At 41.7% G+C, this 21972-nt stretch overlaps 1 protein-coding gene across 1 annotated transcript in view; it reads left to right on the forward strand.

Moving 5' to 3' along the window:
- LOC126190964 (probable cytochrome P450 304a1) overlaps positions 1-20188 on the forward strand; it is a 134499-nt gene extending 114311 nt beyond the window's left edge. Inside the window, exons 6-8 of the mRNA XM_049931626.1 lie at positions 2159-2276; positions 13080-13221; positions 18762-20188. Coding sequence (XP_049787583.1) covers positions 2159-2276; positions 13080-13221; positions 18762-18934 — 433 coding nt within the window. The 3' untranslated portion in view covers positions 18935-20188. The remainder of the gene's footprint in view (positions 1-2158; positions 2277-13079; positions 13222-18761) is intronic.
- The last annotated feature ends 1784 nt before the right edge of the window (positions 20189-21972 follow it).

The following is a 21972-nucleotide window of genomic DNA, read 5'->3' on the forward strand; positions in this document are numbered from 1 at the left end:
AATTTAGCAGTCACAAAGCTGAAGAAAACTGGGAGAACTTTCTTAAAACTCAAAAACAGACCTAAAAAATAATTAGAAAAGAAAAACGGGGATATGACAACAACAGACTCTCTGAAATCCAGCAGGATTTCATCAAAGATAATACAAGAAATTTTTATAAGACTTTCAGAGAAAACTTACAGGGATACCAAGCGCCTAGCTTGTGCTTCAAGAAACCCGATGGCTCTTTGGAAATCAACACGAAAAATAACTGCAAAATCTTAGCCCAATATTTCAGTTCCCTCCTCAACTGCGAACCACCCCAAGAAAAACCTTGTCTTCTCTTCTCCAGTATTCACACACCCAGACTCGCATGCCCCGGATCTTGAAGAAATTATGGAGATAGTCAAGCAGTTGAAAAATAACAAAGCACCAGGAGAAGATGGGATCATTGCTGAGTTCTCGAAACTAAACGATCCTACACTTATGCAGAAATTACACCATATAATGTCAGACATATGGATAACGGAGCAGATACCAGAGGACTGGAAATGCACTCTAATTCACCCGCTACACAAAAAGGGCGACAAGACAGACATGAACAATTACAGAGGAATTTCCCTGCTCCCAGTCGCTTACAAACTCCTTTCCAAAGCGATTTTAAACAGGATAGAATCCCAAGCAGATACATTAATTGGTGAATACCAGGCCGGATTCAGAAAAGGACGCTCATGTGCGGAACAGATCTGGTGCTTAAAGACAATATTACAAATGAGGAAATTCAGAAACACAGTAGTTACATTCATCGACTTCAGGAAAGCATATGATTCAGTGGACCGTGGAACCCTGTTTAAAATCATGGAAGATTTTGGGAACGCCCGAAAGACACGAAACATCACAGAACAGACACTTACTGGAACAACGGCCAAAGTGAAATTCACGGGCGAAGTATCAGAACCCTTCGAAATCAAATCTGGAGTCCGACAGGGGGACGGACTATCCCCAATCCCTTTCAATATTGTTCTAGAAAAGATAATCAGGGAATGGGAACCTCACGTAAAGGGTATCCAAATTGGTATCAAGAAAGAGAACCGAATTAAAGTCAAGTGCCTTGCTTTCGCTGACGATATTGCAATTATCACCAATAACAGAACAGAAGCGATTCACGCAGTGGAAAAACTACATGAAATTTCACAAAAAACCAGACTACAGATATCTTATGAAAAAACCCAATATATGGAAAGGCAGCCAGAAAATAAATCCCCTTTAATAACAAAATATGGTAAAATTGCACAAGTTTGCCATTTTAAATACCTCGGTGAAACTATACAGTCCTCAGGATTAAACCGAATTGCCAATGAACAAAGAATCACCAAGCTCCAGAAGGCCTACAAGCTAACAAGGACGCATTACAACAAGAAGTGCATTTCGACAGACGCAAAATTAAGGCACTATACCACAGTGATTCTTCCAGAAGCAAATTATGCAGTTGAAACAATGGTCATTGATGGTCATTCAAAAATTAAGGAAATAGAAAAGCAGGAAAGAAAAATTCTCAGGAAGATTTACAGTCCAATCAACAAAAATGGCATTTGGATGAAGAGACCACAAAGCGAACTCTATAGAAAGATCAACATAGTAACAGATGAAATCAGAAAGCGCCGAGCCAAATTTTATACACACATCTACAGGATGGAAGACTCCAGACCAGCAAAGAAATTATTCAATATTATAACAAGGAGTAAATGTGGCACAGAATGGCTGAAAGAAGTCCAGAGGGATCTACAGCAGATCAACATAAAAAATCTCGAAGATCGCACCGAGTGCCGGCATAAAATCACAAGTGTGAAGTTTGGGGAAAGAACATCGCGTCAGCCTGGTAAAAAATGGACAGAGGAACGGAAGAAGGAGCATTCTGAGAGGATGAGGAGGTTTTGGGAAGCAAAGAAGAAAAACATCCGAAGATGAAGTTATGAATTCAAGTTCAATCGCTCTCCTAAAGGGGAACAATCGTTATAATAATAATAATATTTGCCAGTCAAAATTTACACGTTTATAATGTGCATTATACAAATATTTTAACTATTACTAGGTTCTGTAACCATGACCTATGACTTTCTAGGTACTGTTATGTAACGTATATAGAAATACTTAATTTTTAATGTTGTTTTCTCCACAGGACGCCGTACTTTGAGGCCAGCATACGAGAGTCACTTAGGCTTTGCACTCTCAGCCCAATCTCAATTCCTCACAGAGCGACGCAGGACACTACGTTGAAAGGATACTTTATTCCCGCGGTGAGTTATAGCATTTTATCGTATAATTGCTTATAAAATGCATAATGTTTCATCCGGAATATTATGATTAGCTATCTCTGCCCGCTTCTGAGGCGCTGAAGCGCTATAATTGGGCATGATTTGGGTCCGCTACTGCACCGTGTGGGAATGGGGCACTTAGTACTGGAGTTTAAGAGAGGATAGTTCGTGTGCTCCTTGCCTCAACAGCAGTCCAGATATGTGCAAAGGTACTGACATACTAGGGAAAATTTTGTGGACCATGATATCAAGTTGAATTCATCATTATCCTTCTTAAGTCAGCAGTGCACGATTCAAATTATGTAAAAACTACAAATTCTCCGTAAAATTTTGATGTTCGACAGCTAGTAAACAGTCAGCAAACGGTCAGCAGAGCTTAGATTCTCGCAAAACAACAATAGAGTCACAGGAAACACAGATGAATCTCATCGTAGCGCAATAACGTTAGCATCGGAATGTGTACGTCTCTTGGTGCACGTATGATTCACTTACTCACCTGTAAGAATTTATATCCTGACAAGACCTTCGACGTAATGCGACAAGAACCTCTATGTAAAATTAGCACAACATGATTCATCACACAGAAATGAGATTTCGCTGCGCAATCACGATGTTCGCGGGTCTACTGTAATCACCACTGGTAAGAGACTCACGGTGGGTCAACAAATCAAGTTAGCCACTAGAAGCTTAAGTGGAAATGAAATGAGCGTTTGGCGTCATTGGCCGGGAGGATCCTTACGGGGCAGGTCCGGCCGCCTTGGTGCAGGTCTTATTACATTCGATGCCACATTGACCGGCCTGCGCGCTGGATGGGGATGAAATGAGGATGAAGACAACACAACACCCAGTCCCTGATGGGAGAAATTCCCCGATCCAGCTGGGAATTCAACCCAGTCCGTCACGCTGCCCATTCAGCTATCGGGGCGGACAGAAGCTTAAGTGATCGACAGAAATAAAACAATCAAGAACCTGCTAAGATGGTTCAAATGCCTCTGAGCACTATGGGACTTAACGTCTGAGGTCAACAGTCCCCTAGACTTAGAACTACGAGGTGCATTCAAGTTCTAAGGCCTCCGATTTTGTTTCTCCGGACTGGAAAGAGATAGAAACATGCGCATTGTTTTAAAATGAGGCCGCGCTCATTGTCAATACGTCCCATAGATGGCAGCACCGTATGGCAAATGGAATTTTACCGCCAGTGGCGAGAATGAGAACTGTTTTAAATACTTAAAATGCGACGTTTTCCTTACTTGAACAGCGTGCAATCATTCGTTTTCTGAATTTGCGTGGTGTGAAACCAATTGAAATTCATCGACAGTTGATGGACACATGTGGTGGTGGAGTTATGGATGTGTCGAAAGTGCGTTCGTGGGTGCAACAGTTTAATGAAGGCAGAACATCGTGTGACAACAAACCGAAACAACCTCGGGCTCGCACAAGCCGGTCTGACGACATGATCGAGAAAGTGGAGAGAATTGTTTTGGGGGATCGCCGAATGACTGTTGAACAGATCGCCTCCAGAGTTCGCATTTCTGTGGGTTCTGTGCACACAATCCTGCATGACGACCTGAAAATGCGAAAAGTGTCATCCAGGTGGGTGCCACGAATGCTGATGGACGACCACATGGCTGCCCGTGTGGCATGTTGCCAAACAATGTTGACGCCCAACGACAGCATGAATGGGACTTTCTTTTCGTCGGTTGTGACAATGGATGAGACGTGGATGCCATTTTTCAATCCAGAAACAAAGCGCCAGTCAGCTCAATGGAAGCACACAGATTCACCGCCACCAAAAAAATTTCGGGTAACCGCCAGTGCTGAAAAAATGATGGTGTCCATGTTCTGGGACAGCGAGGGCGTAATCCTTACCCATTGCGTTCCAAAGGGCACTACAGTAACAGGTGCATCCTGCGAAAATGTTTTGAAGAACAAATTCCTCGCTGCACTGCAACAAAAACGTCCGGGAAGGGCTGCGCGTGTGCTGTTTCACCAAGACAACGCACCCGCACATCGAGCTAACGTTACGCAACAGTTTCTTTGTGATAACAACTTTGAAGTGATTCCTCATGCTCCCTACTCACCTGACCTGACTCCTAGTGACTTTTGGCTTTTTCCGACAATGTAAGACACTCTCCGTGGCCGCACATTCATCAGCCGTGCTGCTATTGCCTCAGTGATTTTCCAGTGGTCAAAACAGACTCCTAAAGAAGCCTTCGCCGCTGCCGTGGAATCATGGCGTCAGCGTTGTGAAAAGTGTGTACGTCTGCAGGGCGATTACGTCGAGAAGTAACGCCAGTTTCATCGATTTCGGGTGAGTAGTTAATTAGAAAAAAAAAACGGAGGCCTTAGAACTTGAATGCACCTCGTACTTAAACCTAACTAACCTAAGGACATCACACACATCCATGCCCGAAATAGGATTGGAACCTGCGACCGTAGCAGCAGCGTGGTTCCGGACTGATGCGCTTAGAGCCGGTCGGCCACAAGGGCCGGCAAACTGCTAAGACTACGTGGGACATTCATTCAGTAAGTGATTCAACACTTTTTTTTCTGAAAGGTTGGTTTTATTCAGGATTCCAGTAGACCATATTAATTCCCGCTCATTTGGAGAAAACACTATTTTTCAATGTAATCTCCGTTCAATGCGACGCCGTTACGCCATCCTCATGCCGTCACTCTGCTGGTCGATGTCGGAGTCAACGTCTTGCTGCATCAGCTACTTCCCAGTCATCCATGAACTGCTTCCCGCGGAGTGCATCCTTTCTTTGGGCCAAATAGATGGACGTCGAAAGGTGCGAGATCCGGCCTACACGGTGGATGAGGAGGAAAAGACCAATGAAGTTTGTGAGCTCCTCTTGGGTGCGAAAACTTGTGTGAGGCCTTGCGTTGTTATGAAAAAGGAGAAGTTTCTTTTTTTTAAAATTTGTGGTAAGTTCCTATGGAACCAAACTGCTGAGGCTAGACTTACACACTACTTCATTTAACTTAAACTAACTTACGCTATGGACGACCTAGACACCCACGCCCGAGAGAGGACTCAAACGTCCGACGGGTGGAGCCGCGCGAACCGTGGCAAGGCGTCTCAGACCGCAGCCAAGGAGAATTTCATTTGCATTATTGTGGCGACGAGGTGTAGCACAATACATCTAACTGTTGATCGTTGCACCTTGAGGAGGGACATAAAACAGAATCACACCTTCAGAGTCCCAGAAAACTGTCGCCATGTCTTCACCGGCTGAAGATGCGGCTTTGAACATTTCCTTCGGAGTTGAGGTGACGTGGCGCCACTCCATGGGTTGCCCATTTTTCATCATCTGTGGCGTTGTTCAACAAAAAATTGTGACTGTCAGCCTTGTAACGCGGAAGCAATTCCACACAGACGGCAGGACGGGGTGGCCGAGCGGTTCTAGACGCTACAGTCGGGAACCGCGCGACCACTACGGTCGCAGGTTCGAATCCTACCTCGGGCATGGATGTGTGTGATGTCCTTAGGTCAGTTAGGTTTAAGTAGTTCTACGTTCTAGGGGACTTATGACCTCAGAAGTTAAGTCCCATAGTGCTCAGAGCCATTTGAACCATTTGAGCATCACAGATGCTCCTCCGTTGCTCTTTATGCTTTTCTGTTAGGCGGCGAGGAACCCAGCAAGCATGCCCCTTTGTGTATCGCAACAGGTGGACGAGTGTATCAGCAATACCAAAAGTAACGTCCAGCTGAATAACGCGGTGTTTGTTTGTGATCCATCGATCAACTCGAATGAGAGTGTCCGCACGTTCTAACATTGCAGGAGTCACAACTGGTATGCGGCCGGCTGACACGCAGGAGACCGGACAGATTTGCGCGCCCACGTTGCGACTCACCGTGATTTTGTTCATTGTCAGGTCTACGTAGCTATTCTGCGAGAGCCTATGAATACCTGAGACGCTCTGGTTTTCCACCGAAAGAAACTCGATGAGAGCTCTCTGTTTGAAGCGCGCCTCTGTTACAGACGTCATTTTGAAGGCTACGAATAGCGTCGCTAACTATAGGAGCTGAAGCGGGAACATTCCACAACATCCCACAACAGATTCCGCATTTTTTCAACCGAAACTGCCAGAGAATAAATGTGTTACGTTAGTTACTGAACGCCCCTCGCATTTAATTACAAAACAGGACCTAGCCTTATATGCAAAGGCTATCTAAGTCGACAATACATGGTCAAGTGTGGTATTAGAGAAATCGAGGCAAAGGTAACTATACATAATCAGACCTCATATGTATGTGAATAAACAACCCCCCTTTTATTGAGAATATTCTTTCAAGCGAAACTTTAATTTTGCAAGGAACACTGCTCAATCAAAAAGCTGTTTATGAAATTCCTGCATGTAACAGGAACCAAACGGCCTGTTGTCTGACGCAGTATAGGGAAACCGAGGAAAACCTAAATTAGGGTAGCCTAATGAAGATTGAAGCCTCTACAGTACCGAATGCAATGACAGTCTGTTTAAAACAGTGCTGGCTCATTTGGTTTGTCCCTAGCGTACAATACTGTTTTACAAAGAAACTGTTTAATGATGTACAAAGCTAGCACTATACTGTTCACTCATTTCACATTCCCAGTCACTGTACACATTACACACGCAACCTACGCCGCTTCAAAATGTGACTGTCAATGATGGGCTGATACCAGGAGCATTGCGACGATGTTTGGTTTCCATTTTGTGTAGTGCAGCTTCCGATTTACTAGCCTAAAAAACTGCCTCATCGTATCTCTATAACGATTTTGATATTGAGTCCAGAAAGATATCTTTTTTATTTTTATTTATTTATTATTTTTGTTTTTGAGTCATCAGTCTTGTGATTGGTATGGTGCAGCCTACCACGAATTCCTCTCCTGTGCCAACCTCTTCATCTCAGAGGTAGCACCTGCAACCTATGTTCTCAATTAGCTGCTGTATATATTCCAATATCTGTGTTCATCTACAGCTTTTACCCTCTACAGCTTCCTTTAGTACCATGGAAGTTGTTCCGCCATGTCTTAACAGGTATACTAGCAACCTGTCTCTCAATCTTGTCATTGTTTTCCTCACCGATTCTCCGGAGAAGCTCCTCATCAGTCCACCTAATTTTCAATATTCTTCTGTAGCACATCCTTCGATTCTCTTATGTTCGGTTTTCCCACAGTGCGTGTTTCACTACCATACAATGCTGTGCACAAAACGTACATTCACAGAAATTTCTTCCTCAAGTTAAGTCCTATGTTTGACACTAGAACACTTCTCTCGGCCATGAATGCCCTTTTTGGCAGTGCTGGTCTGCTTTTTACGCTCTCATTGCTCCGTCCGGCATGGGTTATTTTGCTGTCTACGTAGCAGAAGTCTTTAACTTGGTCTGCCTCGTCATCCCCAATTCTGATGCTACGTTTCCCGCTGTTCTCGTATCTGGTACTTACCGTAACTTTCGTCTTTCTTCGATTTACTCGCAGTCCATTTAGTGTACTCAAAGAATACTGATTCCATACAAGAGATCCTCTAATTTTTTTTCACTTTCACTGAGGATAGCATTGTCATCTGCGAATCGTATCATTGATATCATTTCATTCTAGACTTTAATCTCACTCTTAACTCTTTCTTTTATTTCCCTCATTGCTTCTTCGATGTGTAGACTCACATTAGAGGCGAAAGACTGCACTCCTGCCTTACACCATACTTAATTCGAGCGCTTCTTTCTTGGTCTTGCAATCTTATTGTTCCCTCTTGATTTCTGTACGTATTTTATATTACTCATCTTTACCTATAGCTTACTCTTATTTTTCTCAGAATTTCGATCGTCTTGCACCATTTTACATTGTCGAACACCATTCCTATGAACGTGTCCTGATTTTTCTCTCCAACCTCTGTGATTGCCCTTATTAAAGATGTCGATTTCTCTTCAATTGAACTGCATACTGAGCTATTCATTATCGCAGCATCTGTAGCTTCAGGGAATTTCATACGAATCTATTCATTTCTCAGTTCTTCCGTATCCCACTTCTTTGAGCATTGATTCTTCCTGAAAAGCCTCTTAAACTTCAACCTACTCTTCATCATCACCAAATTGTGATCTGAGTCCATAACCACCCCTGGGTACGCCTTACAATCCAGTAATTGATTTCAGATTCCCTGCCTGACCATGAAGTAATCTAACCGAAATCTTCCTGTATCTCCATGCCTTTTCAAAATATACCTCCTTTTCTTGTGATTCATAAAGAGAGTATTCGCTATTTCCATCTGAAATTTATTGCAGAACTCGATTAGCCTTCTCCCCTCTCGTTCCCACTCTCAAACCCATATCATCCCTTAAACCTTTTTTCTATTCCTTCCCCTACAACCGCGTTTCGATGCCCCATGACTATTAGAATTTCATCTCCCTTTACGTATTGAATTAACCGCTCAATACCCGTATATACTCCCTATCTCTTCATCCTCTGCTAGCGATGTCGACATGTACACCTGACTTATTGTTGTCGGTGTTTGTTTGCAGTCGATTCTGATGAGACCAACCCTATCACTCAACTGTTCACAGTAACTCACTCTCTGTACTACCTTCATATTCACAACGTGTCCTACTCCTGTTATACCATTTTACGCCTCTGTTGATATTACCATAGTGTCATCTGACCAGAAATCGTTCTAACTTCCCTGACTCCCACTCTGTATGGACTGGGCGTTTTCAGATTCTCTTACTTCCCTACCGCTTTCGAACTTCTGACACTCCATGCCCGACTCGTGGAACATTATCCTTTCGTTGGTTTTTTACTCATTTTCTCATTGTCATACCCCCCTGGGAAGTCCACTGCGGAATTGTGAAAGGGGGCGAGTCCGGAATTTTTTGCCCTTGAAGAGATCATAATGACACTTTTTCAATTACAGGCCACATATCCTGTGGATACATGCTATGTGTCCTCAGTGCAGTGGTTTCCATTGGCTTCTGCGTCCACATGCCGTTGGTCATTGCTGGTTCTTTCGGCTGTAGGGGTAGTTTCCCACCCCAGGGGCAAGAGTGTGCCCTAAACCTCTGTCCGCTGCTCCATTCTCTTTGAGAAGGCTGTTGGCAGAATCAGGGTGACTTCTTATGCCGGAAGTCTTCGACAACCAATGCTGATGAATTTTGTTTAAAATTTTAGTGATGGCGGGGTCGAACCCTGGAACGAGGACGTTTTGATTACTAATCAAAGTTGCTATCTCTAGAACGCTGGTAAGTGTATATTTGAAACGATAGATGTTATCACTATTTTTTAGCAGAGGTTGAAAATAACGCTTCAGTTGTAAGGTTCTTTTTATTTTCAAATGCTTAAACCACGACCGGTTTCGAGCTCATTCATGACCATAATCAGCTGTGACACTGAAAATGAACAAGCGACCAAAGGTAATAATAAGCTTTATAAACAGTAGTACATATGACAAAACAAAAAAGAAGTTCCATAGATCATTTTACAAAACAGCGATCGGGCTAGGTGCGGTAAAATCTAAGTCAATACCGAAGCGACGCCAGACAATACAGGGGACGATGCTTTTGTAAAGAAACGTGCAATGAACGGCACGACACTTACTCTTTGTGCTGAGACCCGTAGTGCCACGATGGACGAGTATAGGACGCGGTGAATCGTCAGCGACCGCAGAGCACGGTGTAGTGTCTACGAAGGAGGAAGCAAACTGGTAAACTAGACTGGCAAACGTACTGCCATCTGTTGATGGGAAAAACGGCGTGGGACCAACTAGCCTGGCGGTTCTCAATTTGAAATAGTGATTTACATGCAAAAGGGGGAAGAAAACCATATAAGATTGTTGGATGAAAAGTGTTAAAAGTACATTATGAGTGGTAAAGGAACATATTGAACAGAGGCAGTGGAGAACTAGTTTTGTACTGCATCTGCTCAGTTTGTTCCTTTAACATTTTCAATGTACTTTTAACGCTTTTCATGCAACTATCTTTTAATTTCTTTTTACGTATACCCTGGGAGGAATTCTCCACCAGATTGAAGAGGCCATTAGACGAGTCATTGGCAGCATAATTTGCAGTCAGTCGCCTGGATTGTGAGACGCTTCTTAGCCCTTTCTGGAGAGCTACGGAAGTAGTAAAGGCAGTTGGCCTCTCTCGTGAAGTCTTTGCACAGCAGACGATTTGTAGCATCTTACCGACAAACGACCGGTACACTCTAGTCTGGAGCTGAGTGGAGGGTCTGCACCACAGGCTTCATTAGTTCAGCGACGAGATCGGCTGTAGATTCGTGCACCTACGATATACACTGAAGATTTGTAACGTGTCTCTTGATAGGTTGGTGAGCTCTAAACTCCAGAAACGGTCACCCGGGTTGCAGAGTATGTGTGGAATGCGTTCTATATCTCATGAATTTGTAAAATAAGTCCCTAGAGGTAAATTTTCACAAATAACAAAAGACTGTTTTCTTACTGAAGATAGTATTGAATTAAATTATTGTATGGTATTACTTAAAAGTGTTATAGAAAAAACATGACGTTGCCCCCTGTTATTTCAAGAAAGGAGGTCTCAAGTACTTTTTCAAATTAACTTTAGTTGTGCTCCTTATGTAACATAATTCTGATATTTAAATACGTAATGTGCATTTTGTTTATTGAATAATACATTCAGAATACATAGAACAGTAATTCATCAGGGAAATAAACATACCGAATAACTTTCCAGAATGACTGCAATTTTACTGATTTGTCTTTGTATCCCAACGGATGCTGAACCGAGAAACCTGACACACCTGGCCACGACACTGGAGTCAGCATGACCCCACACCTCTGTCGGTACCTTCCAGAAACTCGCTGACTCTTTTCTTGCACGTCTCGCAACGGTACGCGCTGCATAATGTGGCTGTTAGGCGGTCACATCAGCGTGTACACTGTACAGTGCACACGCCGGCATCTCCACTGTTTTACACTAAACGAGTAGTGAGATGAAGCTAAATTTATCTGTAGTATTCAGCCGTGTGGTATGATTTTAGGTTCAGAAACATGCTGACAAAATTGTTGACTCGCTTCAACACTGATTTTTGCGACCTGCTTGAAACACAGAAAACACATATAAGAGATCAATTGCACTTTATACTTTTTAAATACTTCAAGTCAGCTAAATACAGGAAATAAATACCAACAGATCACTTTAGAACATTTTTACGTACAACCCCCATCTCATCCCCATCACTATCCTAGACGTAATATGGGTATCTTAGACCCAAAGTACTTTTATGCAAAAACTGGATTAGATATATAACAAATTTGATAGAAATCGCTCCTGACTTACGCTTTCATGTCGCCCCTTTTAACCCCCACCCTCAACCGGTCGCGTATGAAACGTGAGAATACTGTGGTAGAAATTGCCTGAGGAGTTACAGAAATGAGCTGATATGTTACTGTCTTTGCAGGCCACGCCCCTCCCCTCCCACCTCCCCGCACCCGCACATACACACCTAGCCTAGAGACGTTGTTTAGGTGGTATGTGGTCTGTGTCGATGGGTGTCCTTCCAGACCAGTATCATCCACGCATGTGGAGTGTTGGTCAAACTGTTTGGTACACATACCTCAGAATTTACGGTAAATATTTGTGCAATTTAAACGTTTCACCCAGTACGTTTCTCGTTGCCGAGCCATTTCACTGCCAGTCTGTACTGCATCTGCTATCAGTATCCCAGCAGAACTGTGTCTACAGTAAATCCAGAGCATGTATTCTCTTCCGACAATACCCCCCCCCCCCCCTGTTGCGCAATGGTCTTGGCGTGGTATGATATAATTACTTCCTTTATGAATTTTGCAGCTTCTCTTTGTATTAATTAGCCACCGAGTTTAAGCATTTCTATTGAAACACCATCTCCAGGCGCATTTCCTTACTTCACACTTTTAATGACTTTATACATTTCATTTCGCTTAATAGAGTAATGTCATTAATTTTGCTATTTTTCCAACTCATCTCTTGCACTATAAAATATTGAAAGATACTTTGAACTGTTCGAAGGAAAATTTCTTTTTCTCAATGATTAGTATGCTCTCTGCCCCCTTAACAGATGAAATACGGCATTTACCTAACGAAAGTTTCTATGTAGTCATCTTTTTACTCTTACTTTTTTACAAAATCAGCAATGATGACAAAATAAAGATTATTTCAAGGACAAGAAATTTTCATTAATTTCTCCATGTTTTGGAGAACGCTGCTGCTCCGCAACTGCGTACTGAACTGGTTAATTAAAAAGTTATTTCTTTTAGTCCATGTCCGGTTTCGGCATTTTTACTGAAGTCCTTTCCTAGTTGAATCTGAAACTGACATTGTAAATGCAAACAAACCTTGACCATAAGGAGACGCATATTTGAATACTTTAAATAACAGGCATGTAGGAGTTTCGCCATGAAAAAAAACTGGATGTTTACAAATAAACAGTATAAGAACAGTACAAAGAGGAATACGTCTTACATTGTTCTATGCTGAAGCAAAGTCAGGTAATTACGAAAGTTACCGTCGGGTACATGTAAAAATTATGTTCCTCACAATATAACAGGAAAAATGGGCGTGACATTACTATAAAAGCTTCACAATTTGATACGTTGAAGGTACTGGCATGCCTTAGCATTAAAAGGAATTATATTTCGACATGTTCTAAATTTAAAATTACAGTGAAAAGCTGAAGATAGTTGTTAAGATTTAATTAAATTCTACATAATTGAAGTTTTCCAATTCCACTACAAGAGTAACGTCTAGGTATTACAGTTGTAGAATATACTGTAATGATACTTTCTCTCTGTGATTTCCAGAATACCATTGTTATAACGAATCTGTGGAGCGTACATATGGATGAAAATCTGTGGGGTGATCCGAAAAATTACCGACCAGAAAGATTTCTGGAGAGTGACGGCACGCTTACTAAGAAGGACTACACTCTGCCCTTTGGTGCAGGTATGTTAGTGATAACGCTATACTATTTATTTACTCAATTTTTAAAAATATGTCCATTGTAATAAAGTTGTGTCTGTTAATATTAGATAATATAATGTACATCAACCAGCACTTTGTCCATCTGATACAAACATCATGTGCATTACTTTACAGTCGCAATTCGCTTATCGCCTTGCACTTCCAAGTTATTAGTTTTTAGCAGTTTTTTGTTTTACCAATGGTGTATCAAACTGAAAAAACTAATAAACATAAAATCAAGCAAATTTTACAATTTACATTGTTCAGTTGAAAGGCGACAAGAATGTAGAATTTAGTCGAGGTGGCAAAGAGATGCTCCTATTTGAGAAGAGCTGGATCAAAATCGCTGCAGAGCCAGCCGTCTTCAATTACTTTTCCCCTCAGATAACTGTTTGGAAATGCTACAGTGCTTCCCTTACTGAATATCTTAAACATTAAAATTAGCGTAAGCGATTTATAGATTTTAACCATTAATTTGTCCCTCTACAGTTTGGAGCATCGCAAATGAAATGGTTTTAGAATTGGTACAGTGCTTCCCTTACTGAATATCTTAAACATTAAAATTAGCGTAAGTGATTTATAGATTTTAACCATTAATTTGTCCCTCTACAGTTTGGAGCATCGCAAATGAAAAGGTTTTAGAATTTAGTGTCCTAAACACTGACAATCAAATTATGTTTATATCGGCTGCCCTGTGAGATACAATACTTTTTGTGTCTCAGATTATGTAATATTATTAATGACAAACTTGAGCGCATTTGGAGATATCAGTTTAGGGAAAACGTCATATATGGTTGTGAAGCAGTTTTTTAAAACTGTGAAGTAAGTGAGACTGCACTATCATTTGTTTTTGTGTCAACTCGCATTTGTTACTGACTTTGTCACCCAATGACAAATTTACTGTTATACCGAAGGAAAACTAACTGTATAAAGTGCAAAGGAAAGTGCCAGGAAGTTTCATGCCTGGGATAGATTGAAGAGGGTTGTTTATGGTCGATGTGGCCAACCAACCACTCTGAGGGATCTACGCCGAATCGCCATCGAGGAGCGGGACGATATGGATCAACAGTGCCTTGATGAACTCGTGGATAGTATGCCACGACGAACACAGGCATGCATCAATGGAAGAGGACGTGCTACTGGATATTAGAGGTACCGGTGTGTACAGCAATCTTGACTAACACCTCTGAAAGTGTCGCTGTATGATGGTACAACATGAAATGTGTGGTTTTCATGAGCAATAAAAAGGGCGGAAATGATGTTTATGTTGATCGCTATTCCAGTTTTCTGTAGAGGTTCTGGAACTCTCGAAACCGAGGTGATGCAAAACTTTTTTTGATGTGTGTATAATCCTTTCATTTCCTTGCTCAACTCGTCTGCCAGCAGGCCTTAGATCTCCGTTGATATTAGGCCACCTGCTCAATACTTACGGTGATGATGAGGTGTGGGACAGATCCTGCACTCATCGGGGAAGACAGGGTTGGGCATTGTGGAGCACAACACAGCTCTGCCAGCGTTCTGCAACACCAAAGCGTGCGTTTGTGTTGCAGTGTCCTCGGAGTACATGCGAACGGTAATTTATAGGCAGCGATCATCTGCTGGTGTCAGTCGTCGTGGCCGATCATTACGAGGGAGTTCTTCAATGCTTTGTACCTCACAATAACATCTTCCCATAACCCTTTTCCCGTTTGGCTTGTATGATAAGGGGCGATCTAAAATTTCCGTTTGAGGGCGTTGCTGCAGCGTATATGCAACCCAGCATGACTCCGATGCGGGTATATAAGCACCCACATGGACTTAACAGATCAGCGTGGGCCTGCATCTCGTGGTCGTGCGGTAGCGTTCTCGCTTCCCACGCACGGGTTCCCGGGTTCGATTCCCGGCGCGGTCAGGGATTTTCTCTGCCTCGTGATGGCTGGGTGTTGTGTGCTGTCCTTAGGTTAGTTAGGTTTAAGTAGTTCTAAGTTCTAAGGGACTGATGACCATAGATGTTAAGTCCCATAGTGCTCAGAGCCATTTCAACCATTTGAGATCAGCGTGGCCTCCGAACCGAAACCTTTTGGTCGTCCATTATGAACCTTTCCTGTGTTTTGAAATGCATATAAAAGAGAAACGTCTGCCTAGATTGCTATCGGAATTACCAGACATATTTATAAAAGCGTTACCTACCTCACATATACGCATGAACATTGGGTTACAGTGATTACAGCATAATAGTTGGAGTTGGGGGACACCTTAGTACACTGCGTAACACAATTAAAGGTTCACTTTTTTGAAACTCCGTAAATTTCTCTCAGGCAAACACAGGAGTTTGAAAATTTCCTCAAACGCGTATACAACCCTCTCTCTGTCTTGGTGCAAAGGCTTGCAGCCCCGTAACGTCACTGTCGCCTCGACGACGCCTCAAACAGCAACGCGTCAACATATGTGAGAAAAGGCCAGAGCTCAGAAGTTTATGTGATGTGCAAGATGGCTTAATGATGTCACGTTACCACCAAATTTCCCTGCAGCTTTGGCCAGCAGTACCGTGGAGACGTCACGCTGTGGATAGTCGTTCGACCCCCTTTTACCCACATTTAACCCCTTGTTCTGACTCCTCTGCCATGGAAATCAGAACCGCAACGGGCGGCGTTGAAATCACGGGATTTTTTTAACGGTGGACGAGGAAAGCATTCCAGGCGCATCACCGCTCAGTATCTACTCGAAAACACCCCTAGGGGCCTAAAAGGCTTCAGTGGAAACACTCCTTCCTTTGGGGCGTTGATTCTCACACAATGCCTCGACACCCCTACAATTCTAGACGTCTGCTTGCAGGCGTCTAGGACTTCTTCGAGGTTGTTTTTGTAAAGGCACAATTTTAAAATTCTCCATAAATGTGGACCTGTGCCGAATTGGGGGTCTTAGAGGGGAACTCTTTGCTGCTTTACCACCCGTGTGTCAGTCACCCCCCCCCCCCCTTCCCCACCGTCCGTAATTAAGCCTCGATGAAGATCAAGTCCCGGGAGGGGGGGGGGGGGGGACGACAAACAGGAAGACTGAAAATCCGTAAGCACCCTTTGCTGCTTCGTATCACGTTGAAAATTCGAAAATTCGGCGATTGGTTTTGAATGGACGCTAGTGGCTCTAGGATTTATGCGAAAGGAAAAATTGCGGCCATGTCAAAGCAGTCACAATAGTAATACTTCCCACTGTGTCACTCAAGCTCAGGGCAACTTAGGTTCCAGCTGGATTAGAGCCAGTTTAATTGCTAGAGGCGGCATCTCATACCCTGTATACTCCACTCCCCTACCCCTCAAAACATCACGTAAACACAAAATCATCTATGCTATACTGTGCAAGAAAAATAAATAAAACTTCCTTATTTGCCATATTTTTTGTTTTGTTTTGTACTCTTAAACGGCCAGTGGTTTAGAAGAAGGTGACAAGTAGAGTCCACCTTCCTATATTTCTGAAAGGCATTCAGCTGTGTACCATTTCATTGACAGGGTCTGATTGTAAAGAATATTTATATAAATATTTGCCAAGCGAGAACAAGTTTTAACTGATAGAACCGTGTGTACTATAAGGGAAGAGCAGACAGTGAAGAGAAGAGAAACTAATATTCGATGTTCCCCATGTAAGTCTAATAGAGTAGCCAGTGTTCTCCGCATAGGTTAAATATGCATTTAACGGCTCTCTCGGACAGTTTGCCATCGATATTAATGTCTACAGGAATGAATCATCACTTGAATGTAGCAAGAAAATGCAGGATGACTTAGAGAGGATGTTCATTTAGTGTTCTGGGAGGCAGCTCTAATTAAATATGAATAAAAGCATCATAATTCCTGTCACAATGAGAAAGAAGTCAATAGTAAGTGGTAGTTTTCTGGAGTCTCTTACAGAGCTTGAATATCTCGGGGTAATATTACAAAGAAACATAAAATAGAAGAAAAATGTGAAATCAGTAGTAGAGAAGACAAAGTCAAGCCTTATGCGAGACGGAAAGATTCTAGAAGAGTATAGTGCCTGTATGTGAGGGCACATTTACCCTGCAGCCTCATTGCTGGCAGATCTCTACTAGCTGCTGGCGCGTCGCACACGACTGCTCGCAGGGGGCCTTATTACATTAACGCTGCAGCCCTTTTGTTCTCTCCTCATCGGGAGTCAATTACGCTACACTTGTTCACGTAGCTAGCCCAGCCAAGCACGGCACTTATCAGCGTGACCTTGAAGCAGCCAACCACGGTTGAAATTTAAGGACATGCGGCGATTGTCGCGCGAGCAAACCACAAAATTGTTTATCGTCGCCTGGCGAGAATCTTAGTGAGCAGAGTGGTGAGCAGTGATGGTGCAGGTTAAATGGACCAGTGGACTTGATTCACTATCGCCGGGCCATCTATGCGAACATCGAGGTGGCAGCGTAAACGCTCTCTGATAGAAGACGCCTACAGAATGCAAGCAAGCGTGACCTGTTCTTCAACGGTGCTCCGGATTATGGAATCATTATCAAGCACGTTTAACAACGGATTTTGATGAGATTCAAAGATGTGTAGCTAAAATTATAATTGGTCAGCATTGCCCATGTGAAAGTCAAACAAAAGTGCTTAGGAAGTTTTGATGGAAGTCACTGGAAGAACAGTGACTTCCTTGTCAGTATTCCCTTTTGGGTTATTTTAGACAAGTAGTCTTTGAAAACTGGTGTAGAACTGTCCTCCTGATTCTGTTGTAAATTCATATAGTAACCGTGAGAATACGATAAGAAGGACGAGGGCATGAAATGAGGTATATTCAGTTATCTAAGAATTACACTGTCATTAAATTTTACTTGTAATGGTAAACTTAATTAAACTGATTGAGTGTTATCATAACGTTGATGAAGAATCAAACATCATGCAAGCCATAATATTCATCTAAGGTAATAACTGCACCAATTTATAAGCGATTTATAGAAACTCTTTCCCCTCTGATTTCAGATTGTCCCATTTAAAAAGTAACAATGACTGCAATAGCCCATAATTATGTGCAAATTGTTACGTATTAAATGAGTTTTGTATAAAAGTTCCCTTGGTCTCCATACAGACACGAAACAAGAAAAACACTATAGTAGCCTAAGCAAAAAACTTTGACTTAATTTGCATGTTCAAATGGCTCTGAGTACTATGCGACTTAACTTCTGAGGTCATCAGTCGCCTAGAACTTAGAACTAATTAAACCTAACTAACCTAAGGACTTCACACACATCCATGCCCGAGGCAGGATTCAAACCTGCGACCGTAGCGGTCACTCGGCTCCAGACTGTAGCGCCTAGAACCGCACGGCCACTCCGGCTGGCAATTTGCATGTACTTGTCATTCTGCTCACATGGAAATTGACTTTTCTTTAGAACATTGCTACTACTTTTGTAAGATCAAGTTCTCTGTATACTTACAGTATTCAGACATTGAAGTACAAAGTCTAATTTAACTGTGTGCTATGACTAATGTCTGACATCTATTGAATGTAGTAAAGTGATAATCAACATAAAAGATCATTGTATATTACAGGCAAACGGCTGTGCCCTGGAGAGACATTTTCCCGCCAGAACTTCTACCTCTTGTGTGGCGCTCTTCTGCAGAACTTCACAATCGAGCCAGATGGCGTACCGCCATTAGATTCCAACATACCTGGCTTCGTTGAGACTCAGCCGTCCTTCTGGGCCAGGTTCACTCCTCGTTGATGAGGGCAGGATGTGAAATGGAAAAGAATGATTGCTGACAACCAAACTGTATTTGCTTACCTTGAGACACCTTCCAACAGTCTCATGGAAAGGTGGTTATTAAATACCAACAATCACTGTACTATTTCCTTAAACTTATCACAAATGTAGAGGTATTTAATTACACACATGATTTCAGAAATTGCTGTAGACTCTTGTGGAACTGGCTAAAACAATGAATGGACTGGAGAATTTTATCAAGTGACACTTGATTTCAATACATTTCCTTTGTCACCGTTCTTACTCATAACTGTCAGTCACGAAAGTGAGAATGTTATTCTTCGCTTCACGCTTATCAGCTTCAAAAGTCGAGACTAGCGTGCAGATATATTCAACGTTATTGAATTTTAATTTCTCTTATAAACTGACAGATACCAATAACAGCGTGTATTACTAAAATACGGATATAAATTCTCCCAAAAGTAAGCAAACACAGACAGAGAGGTTTAATGTGGCACTGTGCCTACTAGTGAATTGAAGTATTTTCCGGAAGTCTTTTAACTTCTGCTGATTAACGACTACTCAGTGACAGGAAAAGGAATCGTGTGTAGATGGCGTATAAAAGAATGGAAGGAGAAGTCAAGATTCTTGTCATACTCAAAATGATGAAACACAGCACATTCATTCTATTCAATAAATTTCCCATTTGATTTTATCATAAATTATTTTTATGAAATTTATATTTTCATTATAGTAATATATGCCATAGTTTATGTCTGCCTGTTTATAAGACAATTTCAAATTCTTTAACATAAAATATATCTGGACGCCGTTCTTAACTTTTGAAACCAGTAAGCATGAAGAGCAGTAGTACTGTTTTTATGCCATCTAAATTCCCAGATTGCGATAAAATTCAGAAGATTTCAACAAAATGTCGAGTGTCGTACACTCCTGATTCTACTCGATATTTTTGTGTTATGTTCTCATATATTTGTATTCAAAATCAGTGATTAATCTCTTAACAGGGTCCTTTTCTTCTTTACATATCTTTGTGTAGCATTCATTGTTCTACAGGTTCTGTACCTTCTGTGGAGCACAGTGCACTGTGTTGTCTATCTCTTACTGAAAGATTATCGCAGTCCTTCTTTGTATATGTAGACAATTGTTTGTATTATTGGGATTCTTGTCATATGATGAAATAAAACCAGTTCATCCTAATCATAAAGTGTGCCATTTGATTGTATTACAAATTGCATTGTAAGGCGTAACTTTACTGAGTTGTCTATGTATAAAGTAATGCAATAAATGACTCTTTTGATAAACTCTGTCAGTTTTAGCTCAGGGTCTTTGCCTTTCGAAATCAGTTCTCTAAAAAACACATAAAATAACATCCCACAGCTAAACTCAGACCTCTAGCCCTCCACCACCTCTATCCAGTGAGTTATTTTCTATGTAAAAGGAGCTCTGTGTGTTTACATTTCACTTGAGTATGAGCTATATGAAATTCGCCTGAAGAATACCCACTGATGTCACAAAAGTTACTAGCTTCTCAGAGTAGTCAGTATTCTTTCAGGCTTAAGCATAACATCCACTACTATCACAGGTAGTACAGATCTGTACCTATACTCACAGCCTATCACTTAAGGGAAAATCAGAGTCATTAGTTTGAATAAACCATAGCAACTTCGTGCCTTGTTCTTGTGCTATCCCAACTCATATTCCTGACCGCAGGACCCCATCACCAAAAAAATGTTAAACTCCTTCCTTATCTTTAGTTTAATGCAAACAACGTTGTCTTTGCAAATACAGGTGACCCAAATGTATGTAAAAACTGGAAAATTTAATAATTCACAGAATAATATACGTAGAGAACTTAAAATTGACACACATGCTAGAAATGACATGAGGTTTTATTGAAACCAAAAAAGTGCATAAAATGACAAAAATGGTGCGCTACGTTTGATACAAAAGCAATAATTAGCATAACAATTGGGTTTTCGCAATGATAATGTTCATTATAATCAATGCTCAATGTATCGGCAGTCATTCATGAAGAATACATGTAGTCGAGGGACAATGTTGTGAACAGCACTGTACTGCATATCAGGACGTATGGTGAGAAATTGCTGTGAGATGATCGCGGTAGACTTGGGACTTCAGACAACCTCGCAACCAGTAATCATACGGATTGAGGTCTGGGAAGCTAGGAGGCCAAGCATGACTCAGTACACGATCGCCACCAAACGACGTGTTCAAGAGATCTTTTACACGCGTACCAATATGGGGTAAGGCGCCATCCTGCATAAAAGTCATAACTTCCAGCAAGTATTTATCAGCCAAGCTAGGGATGATGGGATTATGTAACATGTCGGCGTACCTCAATCCCGTCTCGCCGACAGTTTGAAAAACAGCATCCAACATATCCTCGAAGAAAAAAAGGGTTCGATCGCAATTGATGTGATAAATCCACACCACGCCGTGATCGTATCATGCAATAGGGATTTCACGACAGCTCTAGGATATTTGGTACCCAGATTCTGCAGCTGTGTGTGTTCTCATTCGTCGTCACTGACGTGTATCTGTCCAGCGCAATCTGTTGGCCGTTTTTTGCACTCGTTTTCGGTTTCGAGAACACTTCATGTGATTGAAGGCACGTGTGTCAAATTTTACTCTCTACCTACATTATTCCGTGAAATTGTGCATTTTCAAATGTTAAGGACTTTTGGGTCATCCTGTAATTAGAATTTTGACGTAATATGATTTTCAAAATAAGTAACAAAGAAAATGCAATCAACATATATTTGTGACTGACCTTCCAGAAAGATAAATTTTAGGACGCTTTTCTTGTTGCAATGTAGGTCATGTTTCAAAGCATTGTAAAACTGGTTCGTTTTGAAATTGAAAAGGTCATCGGTCAAATGGATCTTCTAACACACACAAAAGAGAAGGATGTGCAATGTTGTCAAATTGTGAGAAATACATGGAACGTTCTCGAAATAATAAACAAATATGTATAAGTGGAACGAAGGTTGAGAGAGATCTGCAGACCCCTCTCACAT

The sequence above is a fragment of the Schistocerca cancellata genome, chromosome 6, assembly GCF_023864275.1.
Source record: "Schistocerca cancellata isolate TAMUIC-IGC-003103 chromosome 6, iqSchCanc2.1, whole genome shotgun sequence".
Classification (NCBI taxonomy): domain Eukaryota; kingdom Metazoa; phylum Arthropoda; class Insecta; order Orthoptera; family Acrididae; genus Schistocerca; species Schistocerca cancellata.